Here is a 25,603-nt window from a genome sequence, read left to right on the forward strand (position 1 = left end):
CCTTGCAGTGACTGAATGCTAAATAGGCTTCCTGGGGTTCACTTTGTTTTGCAGTTGTAGCAGGACAAGAATTGAAATAAGGACATGGGGCAGCACTGAAGAGAGGACACATGGCAAACAGCTAGATAAGTGAAGGGACAGCTGGAAGAGGATCTAGGTGAAAGGATTAAAACTGTTAAAAACGCTGGAAAAAAAGACTTAGGGAAACCATGAGTTTCCACACAGAATAGGTAGAAAATCTTTGGCAGGACTGTAAACTCTCATGTAAGGTAACTTGGATTCCCCAATTTACAACCTCAAAAATCCCAGGAACTCCAGAATTAGAGGATCAGCTCAATGTTTGTTTCCCAAACTATAGAAACTTCCTTGTCCATCATCAGTTTTCATTTAAGGATGCTCCCCATAAGTTTGTTAGTCCAGATACAGAAATAGAGAGCACTGAGTTTTACTTCTGATCCTTTCTCTTACTCCTTGATGAGCCTTGGGATGCTCATGTAACTTTGCTCTGACTGACACCCTGACAGGAAAGCAAAAATCATGATTATATACCCACATTTATATAGGATAAGGAAAATATAAACATACATTATTGTCACTGTATGGTGTGGTTTCCTTCCACAATTAAATGAATGTATCAGTGAGACTTCACTGTAAGATTCACATTTTTTTCATTTATCTCAGTAACTATTTGAGTTTTTTAATGTGCACAGGAATACGAAAAATAAAAAAAACTCTGAGAGAATGAAAAAGAATTAAAGGTACAGATGAACAAGGTTGGTTTTTTTTTTTGTCCTCTTTGTATGGCTATAATATTTTTTAATTAGTTCAGATTTTTGAAAACAGTTTAGAGATTTTACAGCACTTGTCTTTCATCACAAATAATGTGGAGGTGGCTGTTTCTAAAGTGACTGAGGTTAAGACACAGAGATTTCAGTGCCCTGGGTTCTGCCTGTGGCTCTGCACTTCTACTTTCAACACTTTTATCTGCTTTGAGCAGTTGGTTTTCTAGGCAAGAGCTCTCAGTTGCAGAGGACCCATCGAAGCACGGATCCCTCTCAGCTGGGGATTTCTCATGTTTCTACAATAAAACAGAGATGAGTCATAACTCTGACAACGTGTGCATAAAATCCCTGGGCTGCTACACCATTACATAGTAATGGTGAAAACAGAATAACACATCCTTTTACTCATATCAAACAAGAATATTACAGAAAACTTCTAGGAACAAATGAGATGCCTTCTTCAAATGAATGAGCCCCCTCTGCATGGGCAAAACAGGCAGGTGGCTGTATCATTATGTTGACAGACTGAACGTATTAGAAGTCCTCTCTTGACCCACATGCTCTTAATAAAAGGTTTTATTTCATTCCTCTGCACACATGGGCTTCTGTTGCAGTCTCCCTTGAGAAAATTCTGCTTACCTTCTGGAGTCTGGAAAACATTCCCCTGCTCTTTGCATACTAATCTGCTCTGCTGGATCTGTAGTCCCCATCAAGCTGCTCTGCCCTGTAATTCTTGCCTAAATGCATGCTTTCAAACCAGGCCAAAAAGGGAAATGAATACTTTTTCCATCAGAAGTTCTGACCTGTTACATTAAACAAGCAAGGCATGTGCAGAACATATGTTTTGTAAAGGGAGAGATGGTAGTATCAGAGTAACCTTGCTTTCTGCTCAAGATCTGTGTGTAAACAGAGATGAAACTGGAAAGGGCAGCAGTTAGCCATTTCACACACAAGTGGGATAAACTGCATCTTTTATACTCAGGCGCTATCATTGCAACAGGGGACCTTATGAACTTCATACTGCTTTTCAGACAAGGATTTCAGAGCGCTCAGATTTGCCATCACCATTTCACATCAATTCACTCTTGACTAGAAGGCAGCCTTTCTTTAAAAGGAATGGAATTACTAGTCTGATAATAACATCTTCACCGTGGTAGAGCTGTCTTTTTCTCAAGCAGTGCACCTGCTATTTGAGTTTCCAAGTAGTTGAGTTACATGCAGGGAGAGAACCAAAGTGATCCAAGAGCAGTTCAGAGTAACACCAGCTGAAGATGTTTTGAATCTTTTCTTCCATTCTTTAAAAGACAGTAGCACAGTGTTTTCATGCTCAAGCAACAAAAGAAAAGTCCATTGTGGATCCGATGACACTTGGCAATGATTCACAAATGGAAATTTCTTTCTGGCCCTATTCAGTGATGGTTCATTATTCCATATTGGGAATCTGTATAAAGTAAACAATTTTACTGCACAGAGAAACAGTACTATTTGTGTAACTGGATAATCCATAGTCCTTAAGCAAAAAATGTGCTTCAGTATTATCTTCCTTGTTGCTGTAATATAGTTAGCCCTGTATTTAGGAAAAAATTGAAAGCATGACTCCAGACTTTTATGAAAAGCCAGAGCAGTCAACTAAAGCCAAGAGTGAGCTCAAAAAGCGGCACTGGTTGTCTTCCCGACTGTGCTAATGCCAACCTTGCACATCCCAGGCATGATTTCAGAAAAGACTAAAAGCCCAGCAGGCACCAACCTCACACGTACAGCCTTGCTGCACATGTTCATTCAGGACATGGACAATACAATTCTGAACACTGTCACTTCAGATCCTCAACAGATAGGATACAGGTTCTGAACATGACAGCTGCATGTCACAACTCGGGTAATAAGCCTTTAGCATAACCATGCAGCACAGCTAAGTCTCCTCATAGGGTCCACCTCTTCCTGACTAGCAGCAGCATTTTAGACATAATGCAAAACAGAATTTGGCCTGCCAGGGACTTGTAGCATGTGCTTTGTACCACACAAATGGTCTAGCAGTCATTCCAGACTAAGTCCAGCCAAACACTTCCCCTTGTACATTGCTTTAAAAATATTTGTGATCTAGTGAAGGGAACTACTTGTGCTGAAGTTTGAGCCAGCAGGGGAGTACTTTGCTTTCTTATTCCCCACACAGAACACCCACCAGAGTCATTAGGTGGGATGAGTGAAGGGCTAATTGCAGTGCTTCAGTATATAGCAATTGCCTGTGAGATGCAGTGTGTGCCTTTAAAAGTGTTGTTCCCTGCACCGAAGTATTTACCACAGTACTCATACAACAAATGGGAAATAATGCAGCTATGGAGGCAATGATGCAACTAGTGTGGGTGGTAACAAGCCAATTCTTCTTACACCTACAGTATATTTTTGTTCCAGAAGATCATATTAATGCTATGATGGGAATTACGAAATTGTCATAATGGGACCTGCTGGGCAATATTGTGTATATGGAAACTCAAAATAGCAATGACCACCCTAAATTTTCACTACATCTGGCTTTCCTCTCCAATTCAGCCTGCTGTCTCTCTGCAGGCTCTCTAGTTTAATGACTGTTCGTCCTTTCACGTTAACAGAAAAACACTAACTACTGGATAAGGGAGTGTATGTGTATACTAGCAAGATCATTAGTCTGAATAAATGTGACAGCAGAGTTGCATGAGAAATGCCACAGTTAGTGGTAAGCACAAGCTACGGTTTTGGGTGTAAAATAGTGTAATTACAAGGGCTGGAGAAAGCTCCACAGTTTTTATCCCCACAGAAATCAATAGCGGTGCAGACTTCTGCTCTTTGCTGCGGCAGAGGCAGTCTGATGAAAGAGCTTATTGATTTATCCAGCTGATGCTACTGAAGTGAATAACAGACTGGAAGAAAAAAGAGCTTGTAAATTAGACTCATTCAGTCCAGCATTTTCCATGATATCTTTTACGTGCAGCTATATAGACATATTTAAAAGTGAGCTTTTGTCAAAGCAACAGGCTAGTGACTCCTTGTAAGAGGGTCTGTCTACTAATTCTTTGACCTCAACTATACCCACAGTGTCAACCTTCAAGCTCTCACTAAAGACTGACAGTAAGGAGGCAGTGACAGTGCATCTAGGAACAGGATTTGACTCTGGTGCCAGTAAGCACCTGGTCAACACATCTCCCAGAGGGCTATGGCCATGGAAAAAAATGATGGCTGTAGCTTCCTCCATGCAACATGTGGCATGCCAGACCCAGTGGCATGGCATGAAGGCATTGGAAAAGTCTGCTGTGGATTCACAGGTTCTCAGGCTAGGAGAAATGTCAGTTTCTGGCCAGTCCCCAAAAGCCTCAAATAATATGGAAAGAGGCATGTTGGTTTTGGAATGAAAGGAGTCCTGTGTCTCTTTCTGGCTCATCAGGCAGTTTTTCTATGAATCTAAATCCACATGGGTAAGAATGTAGTTGTTTAGATTGATTTTGCATAAACTGAGAAGGAGAAATAAAGAAGAAGAGAGGAGGGGAGAGAGAGAGCATCAGGCACACTGCCACCAAGTACGGCAAATCAATCTTCTCAGCAGCAATGGATCAGGGAGCAGGACTGCAAGTTGTACAGGTATATGAAACCCCACGAGTATAAAGACACCATTAAAACATTGCCATTAAATTCCAACGCTTAAGGATTATCATGGCCCCTGGAGTTAAGCAGGTCATTATGTGACTGCATACTTTTCATTATCATTTTTATATACATATATATGAAGTAGAATAGGATTCACAACAGTTTCACCCTCTCTCCTGCTGAAGACCTCTGCTTTACAATCAGCATCCACTTTCACAAATAAAATGCAATATACCATCAACAGATAAATGAGATCCCTACAGGGCTTTTATTCTGATGTACTATTATATCTACTTTTCCACAAGTTTTCTGCTTAAATGGCTCTCTTTATGCACATACACAAAGATGACATACACCTGTCTAAATACAATCGTATAGTAAAGAGCTCTTCTGTATGGGAAAATGTATCTTTTCTTCCTAATTTACCATAATGAGTTATTAACAGTGTTGGAGCTAGGGGTATGCTAACTTCCCCACAATGAAAGTCACAGTGTCATACAGTAAGATATGGCTGTATTTTCATTTTTTTCTATCTTTAGAAACAAAAAAAGAGAAGAGCTCTGAAATTCACCTCTCTGTTTTCCCCATAAAAACAAATGTTTTGAGGGATTACAGCTTCAAAGGCTGCTGACACTGACTAATAGTTTTTAACATGATGGAAGTGAGCCACACTGAGGAAGCTATTTGTAAATCTGGGAGACCTCAGAACAAGTGACCATGCTGTGTCATAGGGTAGCTCAGAGATCACTGCCAGCACAGTAGCCATCCTATATAGCACGTATTCAAGGAGCAGACCCATTTAAATGCTAGTAGTATCACTTTTCTGTCATTGTGACTATTTCAGTCAAAACTAACCTGCCTCAGAGAATAAAAAATCTTGATTTCTTTTTTATGAGAGAACTCAAAGCATTTTATGATCTGGACACATAGATAATGGATTGTTACAGTCACAACTCTAGACCACAGAGAGATGAGTCTCAAGAGAGAAGTACTGTAGAGAGATGGGTTGAAGGAACAGGATAGATGTGTATCTGAGGATTTTGGCTCAGGTTATTGTGCCAAGGAAATGTGAAAGGGACTTTTGATGTACCAACAGACCAGAGAAGACCTCATTTTTGAGAAGGGATGGGATGCAGAGTAGACTCATGTCAGAATCACATTAAAAACCTGGGTTTTTTTTCCTTCTCTCTCCTATTATTCACAAAGGCAGGACCATGGTGTGAATAGGTGCAGGCGGAACAGATTTCAGTGCTAGAGCTGATCTTCATGAGGCTGCAGCATGCTGATGACTATATATGAAGTTTGCATTGGCACTGCATAGACACAGCCTACCTCTTTCAACCACAGGGCACTTGAAATTCAAAAAGCCACATAACTATTACACACAGAAACACGTGTATTCACCATTCCTGATATTAGAAAGCCACAAGCTGATCTGCTTGGCCAAGTTTACTCTTTAGAAAATGCTGACTTTGCCCTAAATGCTCTGTTTTCCATTTGCATTGCTGTAAGAGCCCCTGCCAAGCTTCTCTGGACAGATGCTGAGGCAGTAGAGAAAGGAGGGCTGTTTGGTGGAGAGAGTAGGGGGGAGTAGGCTCTGTTATGACTCTTGCTAATTCTTCACTGTTCAATTTCATATACATCACATGGCATTATATTAATCTTCAGGAAAGAAGAATGGGGCGCCCAGACTAATGAGAACTGGATTAACTAATTTTTTTCTAAAAATCACTCCATGACTTCAGTTCACTAAATTGCTGATGGGCAGCTATTTCATGTGTTGCTGCAACCACATACATCCCAGATCCCAGAGGCATCACAGTGGCACTTACCCTGCATGCAGAGCCCATCAGTGCAGTTTTTGGACTGCAGCACCAGTCCCTCGCAGTCCTTCCCTCCATTCTTGGGTGCTGGGGCTGTGCACTCCCTCCGGCGCCAGTGGGTACACTCTGTGCCACAGGTGGACCACTTGCTCCAGGATGTCCACTTCCCATCCACTGAGACAAGGGAAGAACAACTTGTTAGGGGGTACACAAAAGCGAGAGTGATGTACATGTTGGCGTATGCCAGCCTGCAACTCCTGGCCATCCCTGGAAAGGCAGAAGGATCATTAACCTGCCCTTCTCTAAGTTCTGCTTCTGTGTTGTAAATGCACATTCATGCCCACCTCTCTTTTCTTTCTGCCCTGACCCCATTTCTGGTCTGTCTTCCTTCTTATATAAACTTCTAACTAATTTATCTGTGTTCAAAGTGTACAAACAACAAGTCCAGAATCTGTGAGTTTATTTTATTTTTTGGCATTTTTTAATGCAGAGGTTAAGCTTGTGCAGAAATTCTTCTTTAGTAGGAAGATATTTAATGATAAATATTCCCTATTAAAAAAAAATTCTAGAGGCACCAATCTGTTTCACATGAGCAGAATCAGGAATGTGTTTAGCGTCTTTCAAATACCTGGAACTGATTTTCAAAAACACTAAACTGAACAACTGAAGAACAAAATACGAGATTATTCCAGTAACAGAGCGGGATGGCCAAATCTGACAAGCTGAAAATAACCTTATTGACATCGATTTTAGTTGGTCTGTAAAAGCAGGAAAGCACTGGACAATAGGACAGATGGCAGAACTTTGTCACAGAAAAGTACCAACTACCTTCTGTGTCCTGAGGGAATTTTATATTTTTCAGAAGTTTACATTTAAATTCCTTTTAAAAGTATGGATACACATCTCTTTCCAGAATAAGTGTCTTTGTATTTGAAGCCAAGTGAACATATACCTCAGGTTTAACATCCACATCCCAGATGCTTCAGTTGCTGAAACAGCTGGACTGAACAGACTTTGCAAATTTATTTACAACACAGTTGCTTTCTATATTCCAATCCTTTTCCAGAGCTTTCAACCATTATCTCCTACAATTTGAAGCTCTGAATATTCCCCAGATCCCCCGAATTACAAGGACTGAGACACTAGTGCAAGCAGCATGCAAAAGTAGGGCTGAAACTGATGCTGCTTGATATGATGTGCTCACTGTTTTATCTATTTATGTAACAAGATTTTGTATTCATTCCCTGAAACGTTGGAATTATTAATAACAAGAGGCAGGCTTTTGTAACTAGTAGTGTTCTCCTGAAATGTCTCATGACAGACCAACAATTTCTGTGTGCTGTTCATACTGAACCTGGACACAGAGTGGTGCAAGCTATTTTCTGGACGCTCTGGCCCTCGCAGAAGGCACCACCGTTGAGTGGGGCAGGGTTGGTGCAGGTCCTTGTGCGCTTCTGAAAGCCTCTCCCGCATCGGCTGTTGCACACTGACCACTCAGTCCAGGTGGACCAGCCTCCATTCACTGAAAAGCAAGAGAGAAAGGGTGTGATTCCAAAAGCAGGCCATCTTAGTTAGCCCAAAAGCACTTCTGGCTGTCTCATGCTGCCTCCAACAGTGGCTACAAGTGATGGCTGGGAATAGCACAAGAAGCAGCTCTGAAGAGACTCAAACCCACACCTCCAATGTACCAAATGTATGTCAGAAGTCACTGTACAAGTAGAAGAAATGATGATGCCAAATGAAAACCATTTGATGACTATTAGTGCTGGTACGTGACCAACCTCATCCTGAAAACTGACCTGACCCAGCCTTAAGCACTTGGTGGAGTGTGGATGATCAAAATCCCTGCAGATGGAGAGAATACACACAGCTCTGACAGCCAGAACTCTGTGCTCTGAACGCTGCACCATTTTCCAAAGGGAGATAACCTGCACTCCTACTCATGGTCAGATGCACCCAACACCTATGTATGCTGAAGATCTCCATGTTTTAATTATATATTGATGACTTTTCCTTTCTTTCAAAAAGGTGACTTCAGGATGTCAGGACAACTTCACTCACCCCTCTGCAGACATAGCTGATGCATATAAATGTCTCATCACTTCCCTAAGATACTTCAGCTGTCCAGAGCGAACTAACACTAAATGTATTTTTTTTTCCAATTGGACTTTGAGAAGGTGTTTATCTCTGGGTATATATTTATGCTGACTCTCATTTTCACTCACCTCAGTTTCTGGGATAGATGGATGAATGGAGAAGGAGCTATGCTGCTCTACATAATAATGAAAATGCCAGCATATGAGTAACATACTAACTGCTCAGATTCCCTAAACCCAAATGCTTGTGATATGATACAACTCTTAAGCAGCTGATATCAAAATCCATAAAAATGCCTGGTCCCTTACACATGTCTCATGAATGCACTGTTGAAAAAAATTCTGTATATGTATGAGGAGGAGTTGCCTACATCTTTATGTTCCTGCATTCATCACAGTTACAAAACATGGAGCTCTTGCATGGTCCATTCTTCAGTATCACAACCACTGCTAATCAACTCAATTCAGTCAGTTTTCTATAAAAACTGAACTAAAAGGCCCTCATTGTAACTTCAGGGAAGCAACTGCTTACAATTAAATCTAACTGCTACCCTGAATATGAAATGAATATTAGGGATAATCATAGGGATTTTTTCCTACTTGTCTATCCTATAATTAAGCTGATTGTAAGGAACACCAGTTCAGTCAGCTGGCACATCATCAGAGCAGGTTTTGTTCTGGCGGATATCCCCACCTGGGACACATTGGGGGCAGTAACTCTGCAGGGGCAAAGGCTCGACCTGGTGGGGCAGAGCTGCAGCACAACACAGGCTGGAAAGACCCGAGAAGGGCATCTCATCTGGCCTCTCCCCAGCCAAAGCATGGTCAGCCTTAGTTATATCAGGACTGCAGATGCAGACGTTGAATAATACTATCCCATGCTTTGTATTCCCCTGATGCTTATTTTAAAGCTAGGTTATATTCCTAAGAACTACAGTCCCAGAACACTTTGCTACTTTGCCCCTGATGTCAGGGAATGTTTTGGCAGCAGACAGCAAAAATAAGCTTATTTGAATAGATATAAAAAGATGGAGGATTCTGATCAGGTCTGACACTCTTATCAGTATCTGGAAGCACAAACTTCCCATCAGTTTCACTCTTATTTCTGAAAAGCATCACCAAGAACATGAACTGTATTGGTAGTAAGCAATGCCTTGGACACTGCTGCCGGATGGTGTGCCCTGGTGGCTTCTTGCTGTATTCAGCTGGCATGTGCTATGGCAAGGGGAACAACTGCCTTCTCTCGAGTGAGGCAGCCGGCTGTGTGTGTAGGTGCCTGTTCCTCCTGTAACACCATGGGCTGTCACCAATAAGCCAAGGCGTCAGACCAGTGTTTCTGATACTTTCATTAAAGAACCCTGATTGCAGTCCCTGCATATGGCTGCAAGTCACCAGACAGCACAGGTAGCCCAGACTGATGGCAGCTAGAGTGGCATACAGGCATTTTGCAAACCCTTCCTGCCCTGCCTCTCTCTTTGAATGTGCGTCCATCCACGTGCAACAGGACAAGGCATCACTTACCATAGACAATCACAGTTGCTGTGGTGCTTTTCCTTTTGGCCACAATGTTTTTTGCAACACAAGTGTAATTGGCTGTGTCAGAAAGCCGGGCTTGCTTGATGATCAGATTGTGATCAATGGTGATGTAAAAATTTCGGTCTTCCACAGGATCAATCACCTCTTCATTCTTTAGCCACTCCACCTTGGGATTTCAAAGGGCCAGAGGGGAGGCAGTGAGTCAGCACCAAGTCACATCACAACAGACAGATACAGTATCTGTGATTACACTGCTCACCCCTGAAAACCCTACGACCCATGGCACATGACAAAGGAGTCACCCACTGCACACTGCCAACTGAAAAAACCACCAGGGCAGGAATACAGGAGAACATTCTTTATTCCTATCCTTTCCTTCAGGTCCCCTTCTGTTCCACCCATCCACACAACAGCTGTCTTGCCTTGCCTTGAAAATACCAATGCATTTTCAAAGGCTTCCAGCTACTGTACAGAGAAAAATAGTTGTCCTGTGCTTTGAGAGTCTGAGACAAGGCATAATGAAAATGTGACACCTTAGGACACCATCAGAAACCCTAAATCAGCAAAGTTTTCACCCATTCTTTTCTATGCCTTGCCTAATTAGGCAGTTAATAATGCAGTAACTTTGTAAATACTTGCCCTGGGTCTAACACAATGAGGCCCTATACTGGAGTAAGTCACACAAACAAATTACAAATGCCAATGCTATCAAGTACATATGCACTCATATGTACATACATGTTATTGTCTAGCTGCAATCAGAATTAAACAAAATAGAGACAGATACCAAGGAAATAAGAAATCACAAGGATATCAGTGCTTATTTTACCCTTTTATATTCATGTAAGCAGTATTTTATTTTAATAAAGCATAAATTCCTCAGCTACACAAAAACCCCCAAAAAACACACATGATATTTAATCTAGACCATGCTCTCTTTATTGCCTTCCTACCCCATGCTGTTATATCCCAGCTGATTGCTGTGAGCCACTCTAATATAATTTGACTGCAAATCTAGTAGGTCATATTCATTTGAACTGTGTGCTCTGAAGGACAGGACAGGACTGGAGGCCTGGATGGAGCAAAGCTGGGCCTTCATGTCACTGGAGCACTACAGTCTGTGCCCAGGATTTAATTAAAGGGACAACCATAAATACAATCAACCCACCAGACTTGTGAGGTGCTAGCTGCCAAGACCTGCTCTCACAAACTCTACTTTTCTGAAGACACTTAAAGAACTACCTGAGCATTGACATACCCCAAAAGTAACAGAGAACCTGCTCCATACCTGAGACAGCTGTACAGACTGCCCCAAACCAGGGTGGTGTTCAACACAGATAGCTCACTTCATCCCTGGACAAAGCCAGTCCAACACCACAAGACCAGCGCTGGCAGATGTGAGCTTGGATTATAGGTGCCCACCACCCACTCCCCATCTTTAGCCTTGCCTTAAGCAGCTCCAGCTCCTCTACCCCAGTTTGGGTGGATGTACACCAGGTGTGAGCTGCTTAAAAAGATGTACACCTGAATGTAAAGCCACTGCTCCAAGGAAGGCTTGATTTGAACACCCTTTCCTGCAGCAGATCGATGCAGTTTGTGGCAGTCAACTGTCAATACTGTGTAGACTAAAGTCAGAGGTGTAAAAAGGGTGGTGGAAATGGATATGTGTGCCTGTGAGGAACAGGGAAGGAAGAAAAAGACATAAAACTTTGGAGGCTGCATTTCTGTCACCATCACAATCATGTTTCACCATGGAAGACAAGCTCTCAGTCAATAGCCTGGTTTTCCTTGACAGGATGACTACAATTTTTCTTCCTCCTTCCTTGAATCCTAATAGGTATCAAGTATAATCAAGACAGACAGATTCCTATTTAGTCAATGGCAATATTTAGCTCCTTCCTCACCTGCAGGTCAATTCTGCATGCATTCTAGAATGAGAACAAGCCAGGAGCTTATTTCCACCAGTGGCAGGCAGCCACTTAACCACTGCCTCTCACACAAACAAACTTTCTTGGGTTTTAACATCACTGTTTATTTCTGGGATGGAGTACAGACTTATGTCAGGGGTCTAACAGATGCTAAATGCACTGCCAGAACTGTGCATGTACCACCTTCAAATCTGCCTGTAATCTTCCTGTGTTCTGCTCATGGAGGACACCAGGGCATCAGTAAGGATGGGACTACTATCTACATGATCTAAGGCTCAGTCTAAGATGTTTCTTGGATGGTATGCCCATCTGAGCACATATACTAGCACTAGCCGTTGGCACCCTGAAGGCTCCATGCCCAAGTACATGGTTGCCTTTTTTCAGTACTCTGAACCAATTTCTCTCTACACTGAAAAAATATATGCATATTCAGTCTGGGTCTCAAATGATTAGACAAAATGAAAGCTGTAAGCACTAAAACTTCCTATCATCCCTGCAAAAACACCAAAGATAATTGCAGAACAAAAGGATGTCTTTTTTTCTGCCAGTATATCGCTACTGAGTATGCATGTCTAAATCCCACCTCTTTTACAAGATATCTCTTTAATATACCTAATTCGGTCTTCTGGCATCCAGGTTTTTATGATGTCTGCTAATGTTGCAAACTCTAATGTTAAATCTGAAGGGAGGAACTGATGGATGATTTGACAAACAGTGGGAGTCTCCTTTCACACATATTTTAGCCATCAGTAGAACAACACAAGAAAGAGCACACCCTCCAGTGGTTACGTTTTCTCCCTCAGTTCTGATAGAAATGTTAACTAATTAAATATACTAATATATATTTGTGAGACTGCCATTGGTACTTATTTTCTGTTGTTATTATTGGCCTCATTTTTGCAGATGCAGATTACTGCAGTGCTCAGCACCTCCAAGTTTGATTATTTTTTTGAGGTAATCGGAATAGATGGGAACAGGGTTTTTCTGTTACATACGTAGGAAGAGATCAGGTGTCAAATATAGAAGAGAAAAGTACAAAGTGGGATGAGACAGCATGATTTATGAATGACAAGTATGCAAACTGTTATTACAGAAGTTAAAAGCAACAATCTCTTTTGATGCCATGTCATTCCCCAAGGTACAGCCCCCTTGCTGAAGCAGGCTGTTAATCCAGTCAATGCAGAAACTTACTCTGAATTTAATTCTGCTGTCTGAATAATAGCGACTGGCAGATGAGGCACTGGACATTTATGTGCCTCATCCTATGCAGGCCTGTACCCCTGCATGCAAGCAGACAGAGGGACAGCAGGATGTACATTCCAAAATGTACAAAAGCATGCCTTCAAGGGCATACCAAATCACACCCTCATGACTCCATTTTTCATCTCTCTGAAGATGTTTTAGAGTGGATGCTTGCTTTTGCCTAAATATTGAGGATGTGTATTTACTGGCTATAATAATGATTCTTGAAGAGATAGCTAGCTTCATGCATTTAGTTAAATCATGCATGTTTGATAAATGTACTGATGGTTGCGCATATATATATATAGAAAAAGGATGGGATCAGTTTTTTCATATAACAGAAATAATTTAATTTGCAATAATTATGCCATGAAGGATGAGGTAAGTGTACGCCCCAAGAAATGACAGCTATGGAAAATTCCAATGCACAAAAGTTTTTTCTAATATACAAACCCCTGGAACAAAGCAGACACAAACTCCTCATTTCTTTTTGTTAGTTTTCTACTAAAAAAGTGGTTTTGTTATATGTTTGCAAAATGACTAGCAAAAGAAACCCACCCAGCTGAGATGTGAGAACAGTGAATGAAATCCTGACTCATAGAAACTGCACATGCCAAGAAGCTGGAGCACACCAATTACCTTATGGTCAGAGCTCCTTAGCACTCTGGATGCAACTTGCACAGCAGTGAGACACAGGGCTCCTGCCAGCTGTGCTGCATCTACATATCCAGTACTGCTAATGGGCTGGCAAGCAAGCCTACAAGAGGCTGAGCCATCCCTGCAACTGGCTGAGGAAGCGCAAGGTCCAAGGCGACTTTAATTTACAGCAACACACCTTGTAGCTTCTTTCTGTCATCCTGCTCCCCAGTGAGAGACAGATGTGTTGTCTCTAATCATTCACTGATTGGTATCGGGAGATACATTAACATAATTGGCACATTTGTTCTAATTAACAGAGGGAAGCTGCCACATGCCACCCAAAATGAAATGCAAGACCATCAGCAAGAATGGAAGACCTGCAATCACCACCTCAGCTATACCTGGGGGCAGCAGCCAGACCTGTGCTGCCACAGGATATTTCCAGCAGCAGCATGAAATAAGAAAGCACACACAGAGACTGACTTGCAAAGCCAGGACAGGCTTCTGTGCAGACTAAATGAACACAGGGAACATAAATCACACAAGCGATTACAGACACAGGAAAACCTATTACAGAAGCTAATTGCTGACACAAATTTAGCCACACAAAGTTACTAGCATTACTAGGCACTTAAGTCTCTTGGCACATTGCTTATGCGTGACTGTTTTAGAAACTCATAGAGCAGAAGCACATCTGTTCCAAAAGAAAACCAAGGATGGAAAAGGAATATGAACTCAACTAGATCCTGCCCTGCTGATCATACCAGTTGGCCCTTACACCTCTCATAATTTCAAGAGCAAAGTCAGCAGGGTATGAGTTCTGGATCCTGGTTGCTCATTGCCTCCTCTGCACCAACCTGCCCTAGAGTCCCCTTCAAAGCGAGGAGCACCTGCTGAAAACAGCAATGTTCTACCCTCCAGTCACAGGCAAAGCCCTCCAGTGCAGTTCTCCAGAAGAAATGAGATGCAAACAGCTGGGAGCAGCAAGAGACTTGCCTTGATAAAAAGGCAGTTTGTAACTCTAGGAAGTGAGAACATTGCATCCCTCTTCCCCATGCCTAGTTGATGCAGCAGGATTGCTTTCCATCTGGTCCCCCATCCATATCAGCACTGCAGTTGGTGTTCTCTGCAGCTGTGCCAAGTAGTCACAGCGGCATCACTTGCCTTGCAGCAGTTCCTGCTGAGCTCTCACAGCCTCCAACATCACAGGGAAATCACTGCTCCTCTGCTTCACCTGAATTGTAACAACAGGCATGCATCCCAAGCCATACTGATAGCAAAGACACACATGCACATTCCAGTAAGAATAATGCATTTGTTAAACTAGCTACTGATTTGGTCTCAATGCAAGATGTCCAAGTGAGACTGAGAAAATTTTCACAGTTTTCATACAGGCTATTGAACCAGCAGCTATTTCATGTACCTAGACACTTGAGTGCCTATTTGAAGACTTATTTGATTTTGGGGTTTGGTTTCAAATGTATACTTTCATCCCAGCAACTGCCTGCTGAGGAGGATTCTGTACTCTATGTACTATTTATTGGAAAGAGATTTAAGACCACTAAAAAAAAGTCATCTCCAAAGAGACTAAAATTACAGCTATGAGAGACTGCAAAACACATACTGAGAATGAGACAGCAAACGCAAACCACCACTATATCTTGTTCAGTTTTTGCTATTGTGCTTCTGCTGACAATAAGGGGAATTGTTCCTGCTGTGGAAACACTTCCTTAATTACACATACATACAGCTTTCTGCTTGAGTACTAAAATCTACATAGGGTATACATACAGCTGCTGGATGTCTCTGCCCCCATTACAGCTTTGCTTTATGCACAACTGGGAAGTGAAGCCTCACAGAGCAAACTTCAAAGGCCAAGATGTACAAGAAGCAGCAGATAGATAACTTTTTTCCAGAGCCTCAAATCCAAACATAGATCATGACATTATTACATGAAAACCACAGCATCTGATATGTGGCCATCAGAAGTTGCTGGCCTTCCTTTCCCACCTGAAAGAAGGACTTGAACTGGAGGTCCCACAGCTTACATGTTGCCTGGCACTTTTGGCATCATGTATGCATGTGGACTCCCTAGTCCTTGAGGCAAATGCGGGGGGCGCGCCTTGGAAGCAGCTTTAAATGAGTTACCAAAGTGACGTCTGTGGTTCTTTCGTTGGATGGATAGATGGATGAAACTTATTCTTCACAGCACAGAGCTATATGCCTTTCAGGATCATTAAATTCAATAAGGCACCAGGATCTGGGGGATGGCTGAAGTCCACAAGGCAGCTCTTTCCAATTCTACCTCAAAATTGTATAGTGCTATTGTCATACAGACAATTCCTGCTACCGGTTTCAAAAGGCTATGTAAGTTGTAAATCTGGCATGCATTTTGTTCATGTTACACATTTTAGTAAAAGAAAAGCATCAAGTCTAGAAGAACATGGAAATTTCTCAGCAAAACCCAACAAAACCTGATCAAACGACTCTTGAGTGGCAACAGACCATATTCTAGAAGTATCTCCATGAAAACAGGAAAGCATCATAATTCTTCATGCCTAGGGTGAGCACTATCACCAGGTGTCTGAGGGTAAGAATCAGGAGTTCTGCAAAGCCTTGACAGAAGTAACTCTCACATCTCAACACACTATGAGACCTGTAAGCTATAGTGAGCAAGACTCACTCTATGTCAAAGTAGGATCTGATGGACTAATCTTGTAGGCCTACAATATAGTGTCTCCAGGGTGAGGAGCTATCTTCTCTATGGACAGAACTGGGAGCTGTGCTCATCTATCTTATCAAAAGATGGAGCTAAAAGCTGTCCCCCACACTGTGTATCTTACAAAACTAAGAAAACTCAAAACACTGCTCTTTCTGAGCACAGCCTGAAGAGGACAGGTAGGTTGTGTGAGTTAATCCAGCATCCCAGAGCTATCATGGCTATAAAAAGCAAGTAGTAGAGAACAGGATAAGCTACCAGGGTTCATGTCAATGCTCTTGTAGATCATCTCCCATTCTAGTATTTCCTGGTGGAACTAAATTCTGACTGTTCTGCAGTCCCACAGGTCATCCTTGTCTGAATTAAATCATATAGCAATTTGATTCACTTTGGAGCATGCTCTGCCCTCACCTACATAGGCATCAATGGAACTGCACTAGAAACGAAAAGTATAGGGGTAGATCCCACAGAAAATCCAGGTCTTAAAAAACTCAGTCCAACAAGAAAACTTGAGCACCTTGGCATGGGTTCCCATACTGTGGGAATGAACTGGTAGGAAGTGCAAAACTAAGGCCAGCTAATGCTAGTAGTAATACACTTCCCAGGAAAGCACAAAACCCAAATGCAAACCTGTCCTTTCAAGCAGGTTTGGTTTTTCTCACTTTGCAAAAGTGTGTCCTGACCAATCACCAGTAGACTGGGGAATAAAATATATGTAAAAAAGAACAGAAATGTAGGGGCCAGGCACTGACAATTACAGTGAGTTTTATTCTGAGCTTTTGGAGGACAGGCCTGCATTGCCAGACCTTACCCAATGGCTCTCCATGGGAAACCAGAAGAGCAGTCCTCATTAATTTTGGGTTGTGCTCCTTCTGTAGGCAAACCTGTCTCCCCTTCCCCACTCTTCCTTCCACTGACACCAAAAGATAATTCTACTGTATGTCACAAAGCACTGCAAAGGACAGTGTCACTTTTCAAGTCATTAGTATTTCTGGCCACAGACTCCTCTACTTGTCTCTCTTAGTGCTCACTTTCCTGCCATGAATATAAAACACTGTCTCAGTGACACACACCTGCATGGAAATGCATACACATGAACTGCCAATTGAAGGATAACTGCTGCAAAACATAAGTGGCTCTCATGAAACAAAGCAAACACCAGCCACCTTAATAATCAATTAGATGGAGCAGCCAACTGATGCTGCCCACTTGGAGAAGTCCCCAGCTTCCACCCATTTTGCCTGTGCAAGAGCAGCTGAATAAACTTTGTGTCACAGTCATCTTGACTAGGTAAAACACCCTCTTCTGCCTCTTGACTCAGCGATGCTTTCCCCCTTGCTCTGGTTCCTAAAGCCATGGATGTGAATAAATATCACACCCAGTTTTAAACCAGACAGGTCACCAAACGGCACTACACCCTGTTCTGCAATTAAACTACTCTGTGAAACACCTCAATTATAATTAAACAAGCAATTATTCCCCTGTTAAAAGCCCCACAAATCACACAGTTCAATGCAAAGTTCATCTGTCAGCTTATGGCATTTTAACCAATCTTATACCTCAATTGTGTTTTGGTCTATAACCTATACCAATGAGCTAATTTGATGTGATTCAGTGTCTCTATATTTAATCATGTGCAATATGATGCCAGCATTTGTCAAAAAACAAGTTAAATTAGGTAAGGGGTTAATTGCTAGTAACTCTGTCATTACTGTTGGAGCATTACAGAATGGGATCCTTGCTGCCTTCTCAGATTAGGTTTCAAAAATGCGCACACAGAGGAGAGTGGAATTGAATTGGATGTTTCTGCTGCTGCTGGGGAGCTACAACCGTCTGATTTCCACTGAGCATGAACCTGGTGGGTCAGACTGCTTATCTCACCATCTTAGCCTATTTCTCCCCTTTGAGGAAAAGCAGAAAGCAGAGAAGGATGGAACTAGAGTGGGATGCTGTTTCTTTTTATGTTCATTCTTTTTTTGTTTCTTTTTGTTATAGGAGCAATATGTGAGTTTACCTCTTCACTCCTTGGCTATGTGTGGAAACCTCACTGCAACAGCACCTGTGCTGCTCCTTCTCCTGCTTGCCTGGGCCATGAATTGGAAAAGCCAAAACATTTACCCGAGTGTTTCAAAATCTGTAGGCTGGTTCAGCTTGATGTTGGCTACAGAACTGAGAATGGGGAGGCATGCCACAGTGCAGCTCCCAGGCTGCTTGGGGCTGATGGGCAGGGGTATATGATTGCAGAGAAACTGACCTGGTTTTCCCAGAGACCTCAGTTCCTTACTTAGTGCCAAATGATCAAGGAAGATGTACTTTGATTTGACCTCAGGCCATGAGACTGGTTATACTTTAACACATTACTTCCTTTTGGATCTCGGAGGGCTTTTTTCCTAGTGTCCATGGCCAGAAACTACTTTAATGTTTGTCAAATACTAGTGGATCTGAGGAACTGGCAAACATTGCCCTAAAAGCTTTATCTGCTCTTTTTTGGTTTTGTTCTTCTTGCCCTTTGGAGAAGCTGTATGTTGTTATGTGGTTCAGCTTTTCAGCAATAGTAAGATTTGCTCTTAATATCATAGAATCGATTGGGTTGGAAAAGACCTCCGAGTCCAACCCTTGATCTAACTCTAGTCTATTTACTAGATCACGGCACTCAGTGCCACGTCCAATCTCAGTTTAAAAACCTCCAGGGACAGTGAATGTACCATCTCTGTGGACAGGCCATTCCAATGCCTGATTACTCTCTCTGTAAAGAATTCTACACAGACCACATCCACAGCCTTACCCTCCTCCACCAGGTGGGTCACCTGATCTTAAGAAGAGATCAGGTTGGCCAGACAGGACCTGCCCCTCCTAAACCCATGCTGGCTGGATCTAATCCCTTGTCCATCCTGAAGGTGCTGTGTGATTGCACTCAGGATGAACTGCTCCATAACCCTGCCAGGCATGGAGGTCAGGCTGACAGGCCTGTAGTTGCCAGGGTCCTGCTTGCAGCCCTTTTTGTGGATTGGGGTGACATTCGCCAACTTCCAATCATCTGGGACCTCCCCAGAGAGCCAGGACTGTTGGAAGATGATGGAGAGCAGTTTGGCAAGCTCTTCTGCCAGCTCCCTCATCACCCTGGGATGGATCCTGTCTGGTCCCATAGACTTGTTAGGATCCAGCTGGCTCAGTAAGTCACTAACTATATCCTCCTGGAATACAGGGGGGCTATTCAACTCTCTCTCTCTATCTACCAGCTCCAGAGGCCAATTGCCTTGAGGGCCACCTGTCTTACTGAGGCAAAGTAGGTGTTAAGTATCTCAGCCTTCTTCTTATCTTTGTTAACTATATTTCCCTCCAAGTCCAACAGAGATTGGAGGTTTTCCTTGCCCCCCCCCCTTTTATTATTAGTTTATTTATAGAAGGACTTTTTGTTATCCCTAACAGTATTAGCCAAATTAACTTCAAATTGCACTTTTCTTTCTCTGATTTTTTTCTGCATGACCTAGCTCTATCCGTAAATTCTTTGTAAGTAGCCAGCCCTTTTTTCCAGTCTGTAAACTTTCTTTTTATCCCTGATTTCCTTCAGAATCTCCCTATTTAACCAAGCCGGCCATCTTCCCCTCTGGCTGGCCTTTTGGCACACTGGAATAGCCTGTTGCTGTGCACTCAAGATTTTCTGCTTGAAACATGTCCATCCCTCCTGGACCCCCTTGCCTTTAAGGGTTGTTTCCCAGGGTATGCTCTGAATTAGTCTTTTGAATAGGCCAAAATCTGCCCTCCGGAAGTTCAGTGTAGAAGTTTTAATGATGGCTCCTCTTGCATCTCTGAGTATTGAAAATTCTATTATTTCATGGTTGCTATGCCTCAGGCAGTCTCCAAACCACTACATCTCCCACCAGCCCTTCTTTGTCTGTAAACAGTAGGTCTAGTGGGGTCTTACCCCTAGTAGGCTAATTTACCAGTTGATGAAGGAAATTATCCTCTATACACTCCAGAAACCTCCTGGACTGCCTCTTCTCTGCAGTATGAAGCTCCCAGAAGATATCTGGCAGGTTAAAGTTACCCACAAGAACAAGGGCTGGAGATTGTGAGACATCCACCAGCTGCTTGTAGAATAATTCATCTCCTTCATCATCCTGGTTGGGCAGTCTGTAACTGACACCCACAAGCATGTCAGCCTTGTTGGCCTTCCCCCTGATTCTGGTCGACAGGCACTCAACCTTGCCACTGCTGACCTCAACTTCAACAGAGTCAAGAGACTCTCCAACATATAAAGCCACCCCTCCTACCCTGCTTCTGAAGAGCTTGTAGCCCCCCATAGCAGCACTCCAGTCGTGTGAGTCATCCCACCATGTTTCTCTGACAGCAACTACATCAAAGCTTTTCTGTTGCACGATAGTCCAGCTCCTCTTGTTTGTTACCCATACTACATGCATTAGTGTACGCGCACTTCAGGTGGGCTGCTGATTTCACTCTTAACTCAGGCTTTCCATCCTTAAGCTGACCTTTGGAGAGCCCGGTTTCAAACCCTTCCCCCTTCAAACCCAGTTTAAAGCCCTCCTAATTAGCCCTGCCAAATTATGGGCTGCAGTCCTCATGCTCTTCCTAGAAGGACGAAGCTCATCTGATTTGAGGAGTTTGCCCCATGGTGAAAAAACCCTACAGTTTTGCAGTGGCACCAGTCCTTTAGCCACCTGTTGATGAAATGAGCTTTTCTACTCCTCTCATTATTTAACTTCTCATCCGTCCCAGATAGCACAGGAATTGAGGCAAATATCACCTGTGCTCCTGTCCCATGAACTGACTGACCCAGTGCTTTAAGGTCTTTTTTAATCATCCTGGCACTTCTTTCTATAATATCCTCACTGCCAGCTTGCACTACTAACAGGGGATAATAGTCTGAGGGCTGAATTAGCTCAGGAAGTCTCCTACTAATATCCCTCACCCTGGCCCTGGGAAGGCAGCAGAGTCTGGGTGACATATAGGGCCCTCTGTTTCCCTCAGAAGGGAGTCACTGACTACAACCACCCTTCATTTTTTCCTTATAGCATAGGTTGTAATCTGTCTTGTAGATGGTGTCAAGCCAGGAGGTTCTCCAGGCAAATCTTGGCTGTTCCCTGCCTGACTTTCTGGATCCAGGGCCTCACATCTATTCCTTAAGGGCACCCAGGGTGGTGATGGGGTTAGAGAGAGGGTTCTTTTTCCTCTCCGATCAGGAACCTGTTTGCATTCCCCCCATCAATTTGGTCTGCTCCATCTGCCTCATGACAGGAGGGGCAGGGCTTTGCTACCTTAGGGGTCAAAAGGGTTTGACTCCATCAGTCAATTTCCTTTTCACTCTCCCTAATGCACCTTAGTCTCTCTACCTCTTCCTTAAGCTCTGCCACCAGGCACAGCAAGTCATTGACCTGCTCACATTGTACAGAGGTGCCTCCCATAGCATTCTGTGGTACCAATGCTAGGCTCAGACACTCTGCACAGCCAGAGACCTGGGTCACTGCATCCATCTTACAGGGTAGGGTCTGTGTAGACACACTCCTTGTAATAACAGTAGCAATGTTTTTCATTTTTCTGGAAACCATTACTAACTTTAGTTAAGTTGAAGAGAGAGAGAAAAAAAAACACAACAAAAAAAAACCAGAAAAAAACCAAACAACAAACTTACCTACGAGAACTGATTGTGCCCTGTCTGCTAGCCCTGCCACACCTCTGTTTGCCCGGTCCTGTTAGGTCGTGTGCTCCTTTGGAGGCTTTTATATAGCCCCCCCTAGCACCTAACGATCCTGACCCAACCCTCACTCATCTGAATAGGTTTGCGAGGAGTAGCCAGCCCAGGTAGGAAATAGCAAAGTAGCTCCTTTGGAGGCTCTTATATATCTCCCCTAGCACTTGCTGTATTGATCCATAAGAGCTTGACATGGTTAATTAAATGTGCTGGAAATGATAAGACTGAATTCCCCAGATACTGAAAAGAGGCTAAAATTTATCCCTGAGTGTGCTTATTCCCACCACTTTGAAATACCAGGGGAAAACAAGCAAACAAAAACCCCAACCCACAAAGAAGGTGGAGAAAAGGAAAGGGAGAGATGCTGGACTTTGGACTCCAGCACTGCATTACATTACACTGAAGCTCTATTTTATACAGTTTCACAGTGTAAGCTTTTTTTCATCTCTTTTGCTGTTAAATCCAGTGACTACTTCAGATGCCAGTAAATGAAAAAGAAACCTAAACAAAACACAGTGCCCAGAGTGTGAAGAGTCTGAGGCACAATAACACCAAAAGCATTTGGAAATGCTGCTCACAGCTGCAGCATATGCATTAGTCTATTCTAATTGGAATGAAAGCAGTCTTTCAACAAGTCTGCTCCTTGCCTTCTTCCAAGTCCTTTCTTAGAGTTACCTGTACCATCATATCAGAAATTTCTCCAAACAAATAAATGAAGTCTTAAACAAAGAACTCATTCATCTTTAAATTAAAATAATCATGTAATCCTCCAACCTACCAAGTTATCTTTCATCTTTCTGCTTTTTAAAATTTATCTTAGTAGCTTCAGCAAGTGGCTGTAATAAAGTGTCACATTAAGGTTTTCATTTTCATTAGTGTTCAGGTCTTTGTTCTTTTAATAGTGTTGGAAAGAATCTACAAAGAGGCTGCATTAGGCGGCTGTCCAATCTGGGTGTTTGATCTCTTTCTGACTTCAAAAGTCAGAAGAGGTAAAAAAACATCATTGAGAACAGTTCTTTTGAATGTCAGACGGGAGTATAAGATTTCTGGGCCTGCCAAGTGTTAATTGGTGTCTGTCCTGACCATGGCACAAATAAGATTCAGAGCCAGTCAATGTACTGTCATGAAGAGCTATTGTCAGAGCGAGTAGGATACTGGAAGGCAAGAAAAAGCATAACTGTTAAAACAGCAGCTCATAGAGGAATTTCACAGAGATCACTTTCCGCAAATCTTGTAAAACTGTGCTGTTTGGATCCCAGCCACGAGACTGGGTATAACACACCTTTCCGAGAGAGTGACCCGACTGGCTGCTGAAATGTCAGAGGTGCTTGTAACACTGCATAAAAACAAACTACCCATCGTCTTTAATCTCTGTTTCTAACAAAGGTAACAAAGTCCCCCAGTACACTCCTGTATGGCCTGAATAACAAATCCCATTGCAAAAACTCTTGTCATGGCACAACAAGAAATTGATTTGATGCAAAGAAGCATCAGAAAGGAAAATAAAAACCTGCCGTTAAGTTCCTGAGGAAACCAAACTGATTAATGTTACAGTTGTCAGCAAGCTGGCTCAGAAGACCTAAACACTCCTTACAGTTTTGGAAATCTTAAAGGGAAAATAGCCTATGGTACAAGAAAATGGGAAAAAAATTCTATTCTAATTATTCTTTCTGATGTTTGTGGAAATATGTCTGAAATTCCGATTAAATATAAACTTGAGTTAGATGGGGAGGTAGTAGTTTAAGCTTCGTCTCCTGAGAAATCAGCCATCAGTGCTGAGTGACAACCACTTTGCTACTTAGCCATGACAATCTGACTTATCCTAATGCAAATTGGCAACAGTTTCTTCTGTGCATGGTAGAGGAAAACCGAAGAGAATTCAGATAGGGGAATTACTGACATTAGCAATCAATTTTTCTCTTAACAGCCACAGTGGATTTAGGATTTCATAGGCCCCCCTGTGACTCAGAAATCCCTCTTCTGAGCTGTGAGTCTGCAGCTGGAACCACCACTGCACTTAGGGAAGCTGCTGTCAAGGGGACACTCACTGTTGTCCTCAGGCACAGATTTTGCTAAAGGGCAGGCTGTCTCCTGCAGGTGGAGGGCAGGCTACCCACTCTGGATTTACTCAAATGCCAGTAGCAAAAACCAGTAAGTTCCTGAAGATGGATTATTAGGCAGACATCTCCTACTTGCCCAAACCTTATGCTGCTTCACCTGGGAGACCGTACTGGACGATGGCACATCCTCTCTCATGCCAAGTTGGCAGGCTGGTGCATGCATATGTGAGGGAAATATAATTTGGCAAACTATAAATTAAAAAAGCTGTATATCATCCTTGGTAGGTGCCTCAGAATAAGTGATTTTTTTTCTTTAAAAGGAAAGATACTAGGTTGGTACTAATATGTTTCACCAGCTAAGTGTCCTTTGGATGCCAGATATAATTGTGATTTTTCAAAGAGAAGAAAAAACTGAAACCAAACCCCCTGCAGTTTTGCCCACCAAGGTACCATAACCCAAAGCCATTAATCAGTTCCCAATCAATTGTCAGTGAGCAGCAGTCAGTAATCTCCCCATTACCACCCATTCACCATGATATGCTGTAAGTCATTGCACCATTAGCCCTCCATCAGACCTTAGTTAGGATGTCCAAGTGCCAAGGCACTGCTGTTGCTGCTTACCTCAGCTACTGGGATGCCTTCAGGGGGGCGGCATTGGAGCAAGACCTCTTGCTCCAGGGACACTTCTTTCCCCAAGGGCTCCTGCTCAAAAGTTTTCCGGAGATCTGGCCAGACAGAAGTAAAAAAAAATATTAGTAGTATTAATAGTTGGTAATTTAAATAATATTTGATTGCCATACTGGATACATTCAAGAGACAGAGAAAAAAAGCAGTTCTGCTCCCTGGAAAGTAAAGCAATTAAAAAAAGCTAGGTCATGTTTTCACTTCAACATTAAGCAAATACTTCACAGTGGATTTATTATTTATATTGTGGTTCATCATGTGAACCCAGTGAGAATCCAAGACTTCACTGTGGAAGGTCATGTCAAGACACAGAACAAGAAGTGAAACAAGTTGCTTCTTCAGATAATTTATGTTTGGTAAAATACACTGGTGAAGTACCAAAAAAAGTTGTGGAAAATTAAATCAATCTGTAAAACTACAGCATATAAACTGCGTTTCCTTAAATTCATAGGTGAAAGTACTCTTACTGTGATCTAATGTACTATTAGCTTATAAGCATTAACTTTACAGCTTTAGCTAATTTGTCTACGCCTTATCATTATCCCCATAGCACTAAGTTATTATTATTATTAATAATAACCACAATAATAGCAATGATACTAGAAGCATAGCAATGAGGAACTGATTCCTCCACAGCACCGCAGAAACGCAGCAGGCTGAGAGGGCATCGAAAGCACTTCCAGAGATCGGACCAGTTCATTGTACTGGAAAGCTGTGAACTCTGGCTTTTTTGTGCTCTCTGTAATATCTTTGTGCAGATGGTAAAATG

General features: G+C 42.5%; 1 protein-coding gene across 2 annotated transcripts in view; it reads right to left on the bottom strand.

Annotated features, from left to right (window-relative positions):
• Positions 1-25,603, bottom strand: part of UNC5C (unc-5 netrin receptor C) — a 258,693-nt gene that overhangs the window by 41,634 nt on the left and 191,456 nt on the right. For both annotated transcript variants that reach the window (XM_071555887.1, XM_071555886.1), the window contains exons 4-7: positions 24,772-24,875; positions 9,838-10,018; positions 7,575-7,742; positions 6,230-6,394 (exon numbers count right to left, since the gene is read on the bottom strand). In XM_071555887.1, the coding sequence (XP_071411988.1) occupies positions 6,230-6,394; positions 7,575-7,742; positions 9,838-10,018; positions 24,772-24,875 (618 nt within the window). The remainder of the gene's footprint in view (positions 1-6,229; positions 6,395-7,574; positions 7,743-9,837; positions 10,019-24,771; positions 24,876-25,603) is intronic.

Source organism: Pithys albifrons, chromosome 5 (genome assembly GCF_047495875.1).
Source record: "Pithys albifrons albifrons isolate INPA30051 chromosome 5, PitAlb_v1, whole genome shotgun sequence".
In the NCBI taxonomy this organism is placed as follows: Eukaryota; Metazoa; Chordata; class Aves; order Passeriformes; family Thamnophilidae; genus Pithys; species Pithys albifrons.